This window comes from Fomitopsis serialis (assembly GCF_022376445.1).
Source record: "Fomitopsis serialis strain Sig1Antser10 chromosome Unknown B0H18scaffold_97, whole genome shotgun sequence".
NCBI classification, from domain to species: domain Eukaryota; kingdom Fungi; phylum Basidiomycota; class Agaricomycetes; order Polyporales; family Fomitopsidaceae; genus Fomitopsis; species Fomitopsis serialis.
The window spans coordinates 51,159-67,399 of record NW_025955057.1 but is presented as its reverse complement, the minus strand read 5'-3'; the positions used below and the strand labels follow the sequence as shown (position 1 = coordinate 67,399).

The window sequence follows — 16,241 nt, the reverse complement described above, 5'->3', positions numbered from 1 at the left end:
GTAACTCTGAATACCGGGATATACGCTTACTCAAGTTCGCTACATAGCCCCTCGACATGCGACTCACCAATGCTGAGGCTCAAGAACTTCTGGAACTACTCTCTAGGGCACCGATACTAAGCGAAACGTTGTCTGCTTTATTGGCACGATTACAAGGTGTATATGTTCTCGAAACTCATCAAAGTAACGATGGACCTTGTCGTGAAGAGCTTCACCATCACCATGAAGCATCTAGCAATAAGGATGACATGATAGAAACGGTAACAGAAGTCGCTGAAGGTCGGATCCATTCGAAACTCAGCTACCACAGCTTTGAAGAAACTAATATTAGCTTCAGATTTGGAGTGTAGCACAGACGTGTTCGTACCACCGTCTTTGGCTGCAGATCACTGCCATCAGGAAGACGTGTTAGAGGATTCAACCGGTGAGACTTTATCCACTTTACAAGATTTTCATTTGAGACATTCGGTCCTTAGTGAGCTCAGTGGGCGCGAGGCGGCTTTCACAGCGTCAATGCACCCCGAGGTACACTCCCTACATCGTTCCAGGCCAAGGTAGTGGAACTACTTCGGCTAACGCGAACGTAGCCGCATTGCCATTACCTCCCTGTCCTCGGGGAGGTATCAATTTCATTTGCGCCTCAGCAGGATCATCGACTTGGGAGGCAAGGGCTGATGCGCAGTTCCAAGCCGCGCGACCAGCAACTACCAATCTTATAGTCAGTCTCGCAGCAAACCTGAACACGAACGAAGTCATTGCTGCGTCGCGTTCAATTGTGTCGCGTAGTGTTGCAGAGGCCGGTGTATTTGATGATAACCCTTCTGGAACCCTGGCCAGCTTGGTGCGATACTGCGCAGCACTCGAGTGCAAGGGAGCTGCACACGACTTCATCTCTATGATCACACTTATACAACTGGTGTATAAGTGCGCAAGGTATGTTTATCTGTTTTTTCAGTGGACAGTTATCTGACGTTGAAGCTTCAGTATTTCCGATCCAGGCAAGGTCAACATCGCAAAGATATGGAGGGTTCACGTTTCACACATAATGAACCCCCCCTCCAAACGTACATTTCAAGCGTGGCATGCGTTGGGTACGAGGTTTGCAAAGGTAGCTGAAGGAGGTCAGGCTCTTTGCATTCAAGATACACAGTGGCTCATACGTTCTGTAGGAACTGTTTACGCTCTTATGTTGATTGCTATCAAAGGTCTTCGTGTACGTCTTGCAGAAGCTGAGGGTTCCATTGGTGAGGAGATGGGCAACATTCTGAGAAGACCAAACACAAGTGAGTATACCTCCCTGAGCATCGGCATCGTCAATAGAAATGAATGCTTACTATGAAAACGATAATAGACACACAAGTCGGACGAGTGGTACGAAACACGCTCATACCCTTGGTGGCTCTGCTGAGGGTGGAGTGTCCGTTGTACCTATCGGCCCTGTTCGATCGGGATACTGTCGTATTGCAAGGACTGACACTGGACTCGATCTGCGGTGACCTTGACAGTTCTGATAGATTATTCAAGGTCATTGCATCCAAGTACGTAATGATGTGCTTGCCGACTGTTTGCCAGGCTGATGGTTCGAGTGAACTTTAGCTCCTTTGCGCTCTTACCTCGAGATACTATTGCCTGGGCGTCGTGCACCGGCATCATAGAGATCTCCCCAAGTTCCCTCACGTTCAATGCAGGTCCCTCTGATCAAAGGTCGCAAGAGACCTGCGTTACCGTCGATCAAAGAGAGTTGTCGCCATTGACCCCATTGTCATCCGATCTCGAACTAGAGTCATTCGATCTCGATCAAGACGCATTCGAACCAGATCATACATCTATCCCACCAACCTCTACCAATTGTACACCAGTGATCACAACGACGTACGATGTCTTTCACGAGCGTAATCAACGCTTTACTGCGTCAAGAGACAGACAAGAGAACACCGTTTGGACGGAGCGTAGACGTGATTTAGCTGGGAGAGCGAGTGTTCCAACAACACGTCAAGCTCTGGAGCTAGAGGTAAAGGATCAACATATATACCAGCTAAAAACGAAGCTGATACCTCTGACTGTTGTAGCTACAGAGTATGTACTCTGATGGCACTCGATCGAATGGCAAGCACTACGTTAAGATAGAGCAAAATATCTTCGAGTGAGTGTCTCCCTTGATAGTGGCTCATGTCTCGGTCGCTCATTCCTTTGTAGGGATGGTCTTATTATTGAGGACGTCAACTCAAACACCATTGTTGGCATTTGTGCATCAATGCCGAACAACATGCGCGAGAACTTGACTGATCATCTCACCTCCTGTTTTCCCTTCGACCCGCTGAAGGCGATTCGCACTGCGTCTACTGCTGGTGATATAACATTCGAGGTACTGCACTTCTCGTGGTACAATCGCCATTGTACACAGGTATGTACTACAGTACGCATCTCTGAAGCTCATCTAACAATGAAAACAGGGCAACTCTGCCCCTACAGATGTGCCTCCCTTCATGCTAGGTCGACCGAATGGTCTCAGAATAAATTACGCGCAAATGTTGCCGTACATGTCCAAGGATATGACGCAACACGAAGATATATATCACTCGTTGAGAAATGTGCTGGGCGACGTCTTTGAGTGGCTCGACTACAAGGTGATTTGCTAGTGCGCTCTCCTCGTTAAACGCTTTCGGCTAAATAGCTTATTGTAGCTAGGAATGATGTTTCCGAACTTCTACACCACACTTGAGAAGTTCGTGGAAATATTGCCGGGCAACAACATGCCGTTATCTGCTCCGTTCCTCGGTCTTGTGGTGAATTTGAACGTCGTCACTCAAGCACACCGAGACAGCAAAGACTACGGTATGTGTCTAGTGCTTGCGATCGGTGACTTCACTGGAGGAGAGCTATGCCTCGAAGAACCTGGCATTGTAATCCCTCTGTCCTGTGGGGATTTCGTTGTCTTTCCTTCATCTCATATCACTCACTTCAACCTCCACTACGAGGGACGTCGCGCTTCTATTGTCCTACATACCGACAAGGAGATCACAAAGTGGTACTACGGTGATCGTAATGGCTGGGCTAATAACGAAGCATTCAACTAGTGTAACAGTAATGTATTTTGTTCTGCTGGGGAAGTGCGTTAGGGGGAAGCTTCGTATGTTCTAGAACCCGGGTCTCGCTGAAGTCTTCAAGCTGATCGATGACGCGAACTCCGCGAGTACGGCGGCCGTCGAATCAGCGAAAGCTTGCGCTGGGCACTGCTCGTGCTCTCTCGCCTTCCTACAACCCTCTGGTCTCCCAGCCCTCGAGATGGCATCGCGAACTCGCTCTGGTACTCGAAAGCAAGCCCCAGGACCTCAACAAACTGTGACATCGCAAGCGGCAAAAGGCGCCGGTAAGAAGGGAGGCGCGAAACGTCAGCAAACGGCCAATGCGTCGCCTGAGAGCGACGTTCCCAACATCGACACCAGCGGTCTGTCCAAGTCTGACGCACAGGCCTTAGCGAAGCTTCTCAAAAAAGCGAAGGATGCGAAGCAAGCTGGCGCCGAGTCCCGTCTGAAGGGTGAGTGCAACATAGCAGGTACGGTATCAATGAGAGCTTATACTCACGAGAAAAGGACAATCCCTAGGCATCCGCAAGAGAGCGGCCGACATTCTTAGGGAAGAGGAGGGTACTTCAGACGAAGAGCAGCCAAAGCGCAAGAAGAATAAGAAGACGGTCGATGAAGGCCCTGAGAGTGAAGAAGAAGTGGACAATGGCGATGCGGAGACGAAGGACAGTGCAGGCGAGGGTGAAGAGCTGCAAGTCGAGAAGACTCACGTTGAAGAGCATGAGAAGGATCGGGAAAACGAGAAGAAAGTCCCCTCGCGACGTACGTGGTACACTGCAGTGATATTTGTTGCTGACCTCACCACACCTCAGCCAAGCCCAGGCCGGCGTACAAGGGAGCTCTACCGATCCACGGAAGATCAGCTACTCTCGACAAGGAAGAGGCTAGCCTCGCGAAGTCACTTGGTGCGGCATTGAGCAGCACTGCGTTGGTGTAATCGCATTGACTGAACTAACACTATAGGTGCTACGACGTCTTCGCACGGCAAGGCTAGGCATGTCAATGAAGATTCTGGAAACGATGGCGGCGAGGATGAACAGGTCACCTCGAATACCAAGAAGTCGACTGGGTTGCCGTCTTCTGCGAAGAAAGTATCCTCGGTCAATTCGCCATCCTCGTCGCTGGTGAAGCGCAAAGTCTACGTCAGCGTGCCGACGGCAGCGACGAAGGTATGCATAGCTCCATCAGTTTGATTAAGTGCTAACTTCTCCTTGTTTAGTCGCCGGTGCGTGGAACAACATCCGGTTTGACCAACGACAAGGGCAAGGCGAAGAAGAAGGCGAATCGACTTCGGGGCGACAGCGACAGCAACAGCAACAGCGACGACCACAAGAGTGACGATGATGAGAGTGAGGACGATGACGAGGGAGCTGACGACGACTATGCAGGGAGTGACAATAGCAAAGAGGGCGAGGAAGAGGAAAATGAGGATGAGATTGATGACGATGACGATGGAGTAGTGGTGAGCCATCATGTTCTACTACTCGGTTTGTAGCTCAGCATACAGGTCTTGCCCGAGCGTGCGGGAAAGGCTACGCAGAAGCGCTCCAAGGGTCGAGGGCGCAGAGAACGAGCGAAGGCGGCCGATTTCACCTTCGACGTCAAGGCCCTCGTCACCGCAGCGCAGAACTGCCTTCGCCTGCGAATCTCGCTCAAGACCGCGTGGACGTCGGAAAGCTCAGTGCCCAGCGATCGACTACCGGACCGAGACGACTTAATTCATGACGCCGTGATGGATGCAAGCGAGCTGCGAGATAAGGAGGGAAAGCGCATTAAGGCATTAAAGAGGGCCTTCCTGATGGTCAACGGTCCCAAGCGCGACGCGAAAGTGAAGGGTACCAAGCAAGACGACGAGAAGGCGGAGGAGGAAGAGAAAAAGCGTGTGATACTGCAGCAGAAGGTCTACACTGTGGTGAGTGAGTTGTTCATGTATCAAGGTTGGTACTCTGATTCCATCTAGGTCTGGGCATGCGCGTCGCAATTCCGCAACGAACTCAAGAGGAAAGCCAAGGGTGTCGTCGAGCAGATGTACGGCTTGCAAGGCTTGACTTCGGAGCAGAGAGGTAGTCTTGCTACATGGCTTCTCCGCACGCACGCGACGGACGTCCTGGACGGGGGTTCGCGCAACATTCCGAACTTTGTCTTCGCCGACATCAATATCGTGTTCGACGAGCGCAAGCGATTGGACTTGAAGGTGAGTGAGATCGATAACGTATACTTAGACACTCTGACCTCAGGGACAGGCGACGACATTGAACGAGGATGAGCCCTTTCGCCACGAGGCAATTGGGGAGCTGATCTACCAACACTGGGCCTTGGGAGCGCGCGCCGATGCGAACATGCATGCTGCGATGGACGAGTTTCGCAAGGTACCGGACAATCTCATCGCTGTTGTCTGCAATGCTGTGAGTAGGATTAGTCTGATCACATAGCGTTGTTAACCCTTTCAGCAGATCGAGTTAGGGTTGATGGAGGTCGTGACCAACGGCCATGCTAACTTTTTCACGAACAAGCTGTTCGCCGCGAAGTGAGTCACTGCAACACTGTTAGCGCATTATACTGAATTGTAGCAGGTGGGATGGCCTGGTGGCAATCCTTGAGACACTCAAGGAAGAAGCGCCTGAGCATTACAAGGAGACTAAGACCATTCTCTGGGCTCAGATCTCGTGCGTGGCGTGACATGTGCAGGTCGTACGCAGGAGCTCACAAAATCTACAGGAGTCGTCTAAAAGCAAACATGTTGGACAAAGAAGAGTCTGAGGACGATGCACAGGGCTCAAGCTTCCTCAAAATGGACCGTCTGCGTGCGAAGGTTGGCAAGGTATCTCCTGTGCAAGAGAGGAAGAGGACGAATTCCATCAGCATGGCACAGGTGTCTGCGGCGAACACGAAGCAGGTGTCACAGGTTGCGAGCACGTCGTCAAGCGTGAGGAAGTCCGGAGGATCTGGGAAGCCACCGTCATCGTCCAAGCCTGCCAGTGGCAAGTCTGGAGGATCTGGGAAGCCACCATCATCGTCCAAGCCATCGTCCAAGCCTGTCGGTCATCACGATGTGGACGAACTCGACGACGACCGTGATGCCGACGCCGACGCCGACGCCGATGCCGACGCCGATGCTCAAGGGGCTCCAGAGGCTTCTGGCAGCAATGCCACAGAGCATGTGAACGAATCTGAGCGCATTGTCGACAACGATCGCGACAGTACGTTCCCTAGTTGGCTGTGGCAGAATATTTATTTGATTGATTGTCTTTGCAGTGTCGAATGTGTGAGCAGGCGAGTAGTCATGAAAGCTGACATCGAAGGTGAGTATGTTTACCAACTGTGTGGTCAGCAGGATGGCTAATGGTCAGTGAAAGGGAACATCATCATCATCACCGTCACGTCGAACCCCCTCCAACATAATCCCCAGAATTGCAGCGCTATATGAGCGCATGTTGTACGATGTAGTTTGACTTTTGCTGTATCTCTTCTGCGATTCGTCTGCTTGCTATGGTGCCTTGCATACCCCTGTTGTTTGTTGTAATAGTACTGCGAATGGATGGTTATTTTGCATGCTCGTCCTAGAGTGAATTTACAATGCTGGAGAACCATGGGTACTGAAGTAGATGGAGAGCAAAAGCACAAGAGGAAAGAAGAGTAAAAGACAGTCCATTGAGTGTCTTCATATGAAGGAATAAAGCAGCGAATGCAAGAACCAATCAGCAGTCTTTGTCAAACCATAAAGACATTTTACGGCTTCAGTGTACTTCTAAAGAGCATTTAAGATTGGGACTTGTCTCAAGCGCCTTATGGGACATCAGTGCTCTCTGGTGCTTGTACAAGACCACTTAAGACATGTAGGTTTTTCCTGATGACTATGGGTAATCCAGCCACATTCGCACCGATGACCCTGGCCTTCGCGCGTTCTACTTCGACCCTCTCATCAATACCATCTCGCTGCGTGGCTTCACACCGAAGAACGTGCCACTTGTTCCCCACAAGGACGCGATCTTTGGCCCAAATGACGCTGAGGACGACGACTCCGAGCTCCCTGACGAGGTCGAGCCTTTCCTCGAGGACAAGCCGCTGGAGAGCGATCTTACGGCGGATTCCATCGCGCTGTGGTGGGCACCCGAACCGTACAGCCGCCGCTCAGGGCGTATGCGCTGAGCGCAGGATATCCCGCTCGTGAAGGACTGGTATCTTGAGCACTGTCCTCCTAATCAGGCAGTCAAGGTTCGCGTATCGTATCAGAAGCTACTCAAGTGCTACGTCTTGAATGAACTCAAGACGCGCCCGGAGAAGGCCATGTCGAAGAACTTGTTCAAGCAGCTCAAGGTGACCAAGTTCTTCCAGACCGCACGCTTAGACTGGGTCGAGGCGGGTCTGCGGGTCTGCAGGCAGGGCTACAACCTGCTCAACCTGCTCATCCACTAAAAGGTACGTTGTCCCGGGAAGCGTGGTCAACGTTGTCACTGACACATTTAACCAGAACTTGAACCATCTCCACCTCGAGTACAACATGAACTTGAAGCCGGTGAAGACGCTCACGACCAAAGAGCGTAAGAAGTCGCGATTTGGCAATGCTTTCCATCTCTGCCGTGAAATCCTTCGTCTCGCGAAGTTGGTGGTCGACGCGCACGTCCAATTCCGTCTCGGCAACGTCGATGTATTCCAGCTCACGGATGCGCTGCAGTACATCTTCGCGCACATTGGTGCCCTTACGGGTATGTACCGGTACAAGTACAAGGTCCGTTGTCCTCCTTTCCGGGGCAAGTACCTCTCATGCTGCCCTCTTGCGTTCATTCTAGTTGATGCGTCAGGTACGAATGACCAAGGATCTCAAGCACTTGATCTACTATCGCTTCAACACCGGTCCTGTCGGCAAATGTCCTGGTGTCGGGTTCTGGGCCCCAGGTTGGCGCGTCTGGCTGTTCTTCATGCGCGGCATTGTTCCTTTGCTCGAGCGCTGGCTCGGCAAGTTGCTCGCGTGTCAGTCCGAGGGTCGTAACAGCGTATCCGGCATGGAGCGACTGTCGACAAGGCCGTCGTCAAGAAGAACCTCAGTCGTCTCACTCGCCTGTACCTTAAGGCTGAGCAGGAGAGACAGCACGGGTACCTCAAGGACGGTCCGTACATCAGTGCTGAGGAGGCCGTCGCCATCTACACGGCTACCATGCACTGGCTCGAGAGCCGGAATTGCTCATCCTAGGTCTTCAGCGCGCCAGTGATGGCGGGAGCACTGCAGATGCCGAACAACTTCCTGCAATACCGCGACTCCGCCACCGAGACGCGTCATCCCATCCGTCTCTATTCGCGTTACGTCGACCACATACACATCTTATTCCGCTTCACGGCCGAAGAGTCGCGAGACCTCATCCAATGATATCTCAGTGCGAACCCTGACCCAACGAACAACAGCATCATCGGGTACAACAACAAGAGGTGCTGGCCTCGAGACTGTCGTATGTCTCGCTGAAGGATGCCGTATGGAATCTTACCAATGAGCAGACGAACATCGCTACTTCCCTCGAATCGCTTGCCAGTGCTAATCTTGGTTCACGGCAGGTGTCCAGCAGTTCAACCGAATTCGTCAGGTCTTGATGAGCTCAGGCTCGACGACGTTCTCCAAGATCGTCAACAAGTGGAACATCGCCCTCATTGGTCTGATGACGTACTACCGTGAGGCCGTCATCCACACGAACGAGCTATTGGACTCCCTCGTCAAGGCCGAGAACAAGATCCAGACACGTGTCAAGATCGGCTTGAACTCCAAGATGCCGTCGTGTTTCCCTTCGGTCGTCTTCTATACACCGAAATAATTGGGTGATCTCGGCATGTTGTCGATGGGTCACGTCCTCATTCCACAGAGCGATCTTCGGTGGTCAAAGCAGACAGACGTTGGGGTCACCCACTTCCGTGCCGGTATGTCCCGCGAGGAGGACTAGCTGATTCCTAACCTCTACCACTATCTCCAGCCCTGGGGGGGCAGAGTTCTTTGACTCAGCTCGCTTCTGGTCGGAGTACTCCATGGAACGGAATGAGGCAAACCCCCAAAACCACCGTCTAAACTGCTGATAAGACGCGATAGGATAACGGAGTAAATACCAGACCACACAGGTGAGCATTGCGAATGCAGAACTGCAGGCGATCAGATCCCTCGTTCTTGATCTGCAGGAGGACCATTGAAGACACGGTGAGCTTAGCTTCCGATCATAAATATGGATGATCTGCAGGAGGATCATCGAATGCGCGGTGAGCTCATCTTCCGACATTAATCCTGACCACGGACACGGCCCGGAATAGAAGAACACTTTTCAACCATAAAACACGAGGGGATCCGTTTCAGCTCAAGTCGCATCCGCTTTTCTGCTATCTTCACTAGAGATGACAACTCATGCTCCCGGTCATGGCAGGTGCGTCAGCTGCAGTTCCCGAATGCGAAAATTTCGAGCTTAACAACTATCGTCTAGCTCGGAGGTCGCCGCCCCGACTCTGATGACGTTGACTAGCGACAAGGCCGCGCCGCCTATTCTCTCACCGGGAACCCGGATCCACCCGCCCTCCACGATGTCGGCGCATATCATGCAGTTACGGGCGGGACCACAGTCCGATCCAGCCTTGACGCCGGCGAACGTGATGATGGGTAGTGACCTGCATTTCTATTTCAAGCATTGCACCATCACTTCCCTTGATATTGTACCACCGATGCCGGTCATCGTGTGCATTGTGTGCGAGTAAGTGACACACTCTAAAGTATAGTCATCCTGCTAACTTGGGCGGCAGAAAAGCACATCAAGAGGCAGTCGCCGAGGCGGCGGAGAGGCGCGTTGACATCAAGACCTTGTGGACCTGCCACAACTACGTCTATACAGATGTGACCGGCATCAGTGTGCTCCGAAGCCACCTCGACGGCTACCACCGCGACGAGTACACTCGCTTGGCTGAGGCCGGGCGCTGGTCCAACAAGCTGCCGAGCTACAAGGACAAAGCAAAGGCTGCGGAGGCGGTGACCACTATCGACCAACCTCTTCCAGTGGCACAGTGTTCTCGCGAAGAGCTCCACAGGCAGCTTGTAAAGTGGGTCGCCGCAAGCGACCAAGTAAGTACGAGTTTTCTGGGTGTTTGAAGCAGTCATTGACGGCATCACCAGCCAATCTCAGTGATCGAAACACCTGAATTACGCCATCTCTTGCGGCGGCTCAATCCCTCCTTCGCCGACGAGGACATCCCGAAGCGCAACGAGATGCACTCGTTAGTTTTGGCGGAATCTCACCGTGAATTTCATCAGCTCAAGGACCAGCTCAAGGTGCGTATCTCATGATGTTCGGATGACTTACTGCTCACTCTTCGGATAGCACTCGTACGGTCAGGTATCCTTCACGTCGGAAGATTGGACATCTAGGGGTGAGCATGCACTGGGATTCAAGCGAACGCATCATTGACAGTATGCGCTACCAGTTGGACGTGCTTACGTCGCCGTTACGGCCCATTGGATTGGCAAGGGAGAACTGCCTACGGATATCGTGCTTAAGTCAGCAGTTATCGGTTTCAGAGAGGTCGAAGGGAGCATTACCGGTAAGTCCGAACTTACACACCTAGTGCTCATTCTAATCTTATCGCTTAGGGGTAAACCTCGCGAACGCCGTCTACTTCGTTCTGCAGCGCGCGGGGGTCTTATCTAAGGTGACCGCTTCAGTCTCCTTATAAGTAATCGACTAATTCATTGTTTGAGGTCGGACGATTCACGATGGACTATGAAACAAGCAATAACGACATGATTACCGAGCTGAAGAAGAAGTTCGATGAGGGCCCGTTCGCTCGTCGCGCCTTCCACCCGCGCAAAGACCAGATCTATTGCTTGGGTCAAGGAGTAATCAACTCGTCGCAGGCAATGATTACATACATGGGAATCCAACCTCCTGACGGCGACAGCACCGAGCCAGCAAGCAATCGCCGCGACGACGTCGTGAAGATGTCCGTAGTGTCGAAGACAAGGAAGATCTGCGTTGCAGTTCGTACGTCTCCTAGCCGCAGCGACTCTTGGACGACGTCGGTCGCGATGTACAATGCCGCTACATTGGTCAAGAATGCGGCTCTTCCGGCGGACGCCCCGAAGCTCGACTTATTCCGCGAGGACATGACTCTGGTAATCGACATCAGGATACGATGGAACAGTACATATATCATGATCCTCCGTTTTGTGTCTATGCAAGATGTGAGTGCTCTTCGCTCACTATCCACAGATACTAATGCCAAATAATCTAGGTCTACAAGATCTTTTTGGCGCAAAACCCGGACTTCGTTAGGTCGTACCCAGTTATCACCGACGACGAGATTGAGACACTGACAGAGACGGGCCTCGTGCTCTTGGTGCGTCAGTTCGCCAGCGCATATAAACAGTATTGACGACTGTGTCCAGGCCGGTCACACACTTCAGGCGCTTTTGGCTGAACAGCACCAACCGTTGCTCGCGGATTTCACCCCGCAGTACGAGATCTACATGAAGAATATGGAGAAGCTCGCGGCGGCTAGGCCGCATCTTCAAAGCATCATCAAGGCGGGGATGGACGTTGCAATACAGTTTTACAACCACAAGGATCTCACCGATACCTATATCCTCTGCATGTGTACGTGACCCTTCCTCTTTTCTGACCAACTTACTAATTCACTGTCTAGTCATCCATCCCAAGTACAAGCTCGATCATACGCGGAAGTACTGGGACGGGCGCTACTACCAGCACGCCGTCGACATCGTCAAGCACAGAGTAAGTAAATCGCCAATCTATCTAGTGTGCCGACTGACACGACATTTGCGGTGCAGATGAAGGATTACGCGTCTCAGCGATTGCCTCTGGCGGCGCCTGTGGGCCGTATCGACAACACCCTCAATGCGATCGTCGAGGCCGAATTTCATTCCTGGCTCGAAAGAGGCACCAATATGGTGTTCACCGACATTCTCGCTTACTGGAGTGTGAGTCAACATTCTTTGTCTGGCTCCGATGCTCTGCGGACTCAAAGCACTCGTTCAGCTGCCTCCCGTGCAGGCTCGGTGGCCTACCATTTTCCGGATCGCGTTGGACTACCTTCCGACGCAGGCAACGTCGGTTCCGTCATGGCGAGTCTTCTCCGCGGGGCACGCTCGGTCCACCCTCAGCCCGGACGTCATTGAGGCCTTGCAAATGCTGAAGTACCTTGTTCGGCGGGGTAGCCTGTCGTTTACTGACCACCTCAGGGACTTCGAGTGGGTGCAGGAGATGCTGGCGGAGCAGGCTCGCAGCGAGTTGTCCCAGTTGGGCTATAGCGCCGACGGACACCTCACCTTCGAAGAACTACTAGACCTCATCTAACGTCTTCGCGTCGCCATTGTGGTGTTGCTCGGTCAAGGCTGTCTGACGTCGTCTCGTCTCGTCGTTGTCTCGTTGTTGTACTTGTATCGCTCTGCCTCGTAACGCGCTGTCTCATTGAATGTATCGCAAACCACCTCGTGTTGCTAGTAGCTATGAAATGAATGATGTTCGTATGCATTGCGGCGCCATCTGTCCAACGACTAGAGGTTGTTAGGCAGTGCGCATATCCGGCGCTTAAATGAATTGACTTGGGGACGCGACTTGGTTGACTCTGCACCCATCGTGGCTATCTCCTGACTAGATCCAAACCTCCGCTACTGCCTCAAGCATCCACGGCATCTCTTCGCCAGACACAAAGCAAGTCCAGGAGATCAAGGCCGTGGCATGGGTCCCGCAGCTAGGCAACAACAACAGTGTTGTGGCCATTGCATTTCGCGTGCTCAAAAGGTCCTCGAACCACTCGGATGGATCAGAACTCAGGCTCTCGAGCTGCCGCACTTATCGCTGACCGACGTCACCACGCAGGCGAAGCTGATGGTCAGACATCCTGAATGGGGCTCGTCGTCAATATGCTTGAACAGCGCATTCGCGTCGAGTTCCGTATCATTGTCCGCGCATTTGCTCTCAGTCTGGTACAGAAAGCGGACACCCATCGTTCTCTCGACCTCGTCTCGACCATAGCGGTTTGCACGTACTGGTTCAACGTGGATGACCCACGGCTTGTCACAATTGAGTGGGGTCGGAGTAAGTCCTGGAGTCTGGCTGGCGAGTACCGTCTGACTAACTGTATAACCCAGCTTTCATGGTCCCCGTAGTCGTAGCGAAGCCCATTGCGTTCGCAAGAAACTATAGGTTCAAGCTCGTGGAGAAGGAGTTAGTGGATGGGCGTGACCGTTACCCTCCATACTTCCCATTTGCGGCTCGACTGTACCACCTATGGGAGGCAACTCATCGAGGTCGCGTCTTCCTGCAATGGTTCAGGAATCCCTCGGCTATCGTCTTCACCGTGAGGGGCATCGGCTGGGACTTCGGCAAGGGTGTCTACGGTCCCGAGATAGTCGCCCTCGTTGAAGCTTGGCCTATTCTTGAGAGCCACCGTGCTGTCGTCATCGATATCCTCGACTTGCCGTTCAAATCCAAACCTCGCGCCGGAAAGTAAACTAGCGGATCGATGTTCCTACTAGCATTGTCTCCAGTGCTTTGAATGGAGCCGGAAGAATGCCGACACGTCGCGCAACCCACAGGTTAGTCGTCACATGTTTTATCAGCCGCAATACGTACTGACTGTGCTGTAATAAGTAGGGTTTCACCCCGAACATGTTTGAGCGAGTGCAGCCTCCGTGTACTAGACGTGATGCCCGTGCCCGAGGGTCGCGCGTCCGCTCGTAATTGCGCGCCTTCATGTCCGAGGATGGCATGCCGTTCGTCGTGTCTGACGCATCTGCGATAATCGTTCTCACCATACCCTAGTCGTCGTCGACGGCGTCAGACGCCCTCGGGCTCGGGACGTCGAACCTGACGCAAAAGGGAGTACACGGTGGGAGGCTTGACTTGTGTGTGGAGATGGAAGGACGGGTTCCCGAGGTGAGTGTCGGCTGGCAGATAACGGCTGCTTGGGCAGTGTTGACCACGGTCCTGCCGGTGTGTGTCCAGACGCAGGACATCAATGCGCTTCGCCAACATTCGAGTACGTTAGTGAACGCAGGAGGTTGGGACGTAGATGCGTATGTACATCGTACGCAACGTTCGTTCGCCCTGTACGTGCGAGCGCTGTCCGCCCCGTCGTAGCCTGCCGTTGCGTCCCAGGGCATCCGAGATGACGCAGCGTCTTGTGCTACACATGTCGACCTTCCGGTCTTCCGGTGAGCCTCGAGTCGCGTCCATCGTCGCCTAGTGCTGACACACTTGCACCATCCAGCACCTTCGCGACAGAGCCGCCGTCTTCCGTCCGCGACGCGTGGATCCTCTGTGGTAAGACGTTCTTCGCTCCCTCCGTCCCGAGTCTGATCTCGCGCTGCAGCGACCGCCAGAGGCCGGGAGGCTCGCCGCAACAGCGGGACATCGTAGACCGAACACCAGGTTCGGTACGTGCCTGTCGTCCGCCTCTTCCTCGACCTGATCTTCCCAGAGATCGTCTTCGTCCGCAAGAGACCTAGAAGCTCGTCGCGGAGCAAAGCGTACGTGTACGACTGTACACAACGCTGCGTCGTCCCGGTACATGCTTGCGTTGTCCGCCTCGTCCTCACTCTGACCCTGATCGTGCACTCCTGAACTAGAGCTTTGATCTCGCCGTGCATCGGTGCGCTGTAGACCGCGCGTCACCATCTCTCCCGCCCGGTAAGTGTCTGCGTTGATGTGTTCGTCGTGGTGCTCACCTCACGCCCAAGTCGTCGATGCGCCCTTGGCATTCGTGCGGAGGTTGTTGAGTGTATAGGGTCGGGCACAATACTGCGCCCGACACGACGGCGGGAGGGTTGACGAGTCTGGAGATGGAAGGAGGGCATCCCGGTGCGAGCGTCGGCTGGCGGATGACGACGGCTCGGGTTGGTCCTGCCACCGTGTGTCCAGAGCAAGAACAAGCCGACATTCGAATACGCGGACGCGGAGGGCTGGGCCGTAGAAGCATACGTGTACATTGTAGGAATGCCGGTACGTGCGAGTGTTGTCCGCTCCGTCGTGACTTTGACCTTGCAATTGACGTCAGAAGCCTCGAGGTAGGGTGAAGCGTGCGACATGCATGCTCTACCTCGAGCACGACGACATCGCGCACATCTCCAATGGCGAACTGCACATCCACCAGCTGTGGGGCACGAACAAGGAGGGCAGGCGCGCGACGCCGGCACACCAGCGCAACATCGAGACGCTCGAAATCGAGCTTGCGGAGATCATGAAGGGCAACTTCGACCATTAGGAGCAACCCGAGTCCGTCATCAACACGATACGTGGGCGTGTCAACTTCGACAAGAGCCAGATCACCCTAGGTGGTCTCCGCGAGTACCTCCCTGGAGGGCGAACAAACGAGCAGACGGACGAGCGGGCAAGTGGACGGGCGGGCGGAGGAGCAGACGAGCGAGGTACTAGGCAGGCGGGTGCGTGAACGGACGAGCAGGTGAGTGAGTAAGCGGGTGGGTGCGCGAGCCGGCGGTCTGATTAGGCCAGGGCGCGGCTTGTGCAGCAAGACACACGACGGCCGCGAGCGCGCTGGGCCAATGCCCAGCACGCAGACACGGCCCACGAATGCGAGACCAAAAAACCGGCGGGTGAGTAAGTGGACGGGCGGGTTGGCGAGTGGTCGGGCAGGTACGCAGATGCACTGGTGGGTGAATGAGCAGGCGGGCAGGTAAGCGGGCGAATTGGCGGGTGAATAGGCGGGGTCACGGCACGGCACGGCATACAACACGCGCCCACCGTGAGCGTGCAGGGCCAATGCCCAGCACGCACACGGTTGACGAACGTGTGTGATGACCACAGAGGTGGATGGTGGGTGAGGATGGGTCAGTGACAGCGGGCAGGGCCAGCAGACGGGAACGCGACACATGGTCACTGCGAACACGACGCACGCGGCGATTGCGAGCGGATTGTAGGCGAGGGCGAGGGCGGAGGGCACGGCAAGGGCAGGGCACGGGCGAGGGCCAGGGGGTGGTAAAAACACACGAGAGCGAGCAAGCAGGGAGGGGGCGAGAGAACGGTGGGCATAGATGAACCCGCGGTTCACCGCCAACACTGGCGGTGAATCCGGATAGGGTCTGGGTAGCACCGTACAAGGCCTACACGGTTGGAGTCGGGTCCCTTTTACTAGATCTTTGCCAGCTATGGTCGGCTCTAG

At 53.9% G+C, this 16,241-nt stretch overlaps 6 protein-coding genes across 6 annotated transcripts; all 6 read left to right on the top strand.

Annotated features, from left to right (window-relative positions):
* Positions 1–835: 835 nt before the first annotated feature.
* B0H18DRAFT_860296 (uncharacterized protein) lies at positions 836–2,816 on the top strand (the record flags this gene model as incomplete). The annotated part of the gene is made up of 9 exons (XM_048039707.1): positions 836–933; positions 985–1,121; positions 1,170–1,283; positions 1,352–1,538; positions 1,597–2,011; positions 2,070–2,143; positions 2,197–2,404; positions 2,454–2,627; positions 2,685–2,816. Coding segments are annotated over 9 exons (1,539 nt in total), but the record flags the coding sequence as incomplete, so codon positions are not given.
* A 4,140-nt stretch (positions 2,817–6,956) lies between these two features.
* Positions 6,957–7,683, top strand: B0H18DRAFT_861923 (NUC071 domain-containing protein; the record flags this gene model as incomplete). Its single annotated transcript, XM_048039725.1, has 2 exons — positions 6,957–7,124; positions 7,558–7,683. Coding segments are annotated over 2 exons (294 nt in total), but the record flags the coding sequence as incomplete, so codon positions are not given.
* An 854-nt stretch (positions 7,684–8,537) lies between these two features.
* B0H18DRAFT_883456 (U5-snRNA binding site 2 of PrP8-domain-containing protein) lies at positions 8,538–8,887 on the top strand (the record flags this gene model as incomplete). The annotated part of the gene is given in 2 exon segments (XM_048040979.1): positions 8,538–8,622; positions 8,634–8,887. Coding segments are annotated over 2 exon segments (339 nt in total), but the record flags the coding sequence as incomplete, so codon positions are not given.
* A 3,234-nt stretch (positions 8,888–12,121) lies between these two features.
* B0H18DRAFT_861217 (uncharacterized protein) lies at positions 12,122–12,292 on the top strand (the record flags this gene model as incomplete). Its single annotated transcript, XM_048039720.1, has 1 exon — positions 12,122–12,292. A coding segment is annotated over one exon (171 nt), but the record flags the coding sequence as incomplete, so codon positions are not given.
* A 692-nt stretch (positions 12,293–12,984) lies between these two features.
* Positions 12,985–13,574, top strand: B0H18DRAFT_1123395 (uncharacterized protein; the record flags this gene model as incomplete). The annotated part of the gene is made up of 2 exons (XM_048034685.1): positions 12,985–13,159; positions 13,213–13,574. The coding sequence occupies 2 exons, from the start codon at positions 12,985–12,987 to the stop codon at positions 13,572–13,574; spliced, it is 537 nt and encodes a 178-aa protein (XP_047888549.1).
* Positions 13,575–13,816: 242 nt separating this feature from the next.
* B0H18DRAFT_1123394 (uncharacterized protein) lies at positions 13,817–15,326 on the top strand (the record flags this gene model as incomplete). Its single annotated transcript, XM_048034684.1, has 10 exons — positions 13,817–13,843; positions 13,886–13,999; positions 14,069–14,143; positions 14,204–14,277; positions 14,334–14,494; positions 14,544–14,629; positions 14,692–14,752; positions 14,803–14,825; positions 14,984–15,064; positions 15,120–15,326. The coding sequence occupies 10 exons, from the start codon at positions 13,817–13,819 to the stop codon at positions 15,324–15,326; spliced, it is 909 nt and encodes a 302-aa protein (XP_047888548.1).
* Between the last annotated feature and the right edge of the window lie 915 nt (positions 15,327–16,241).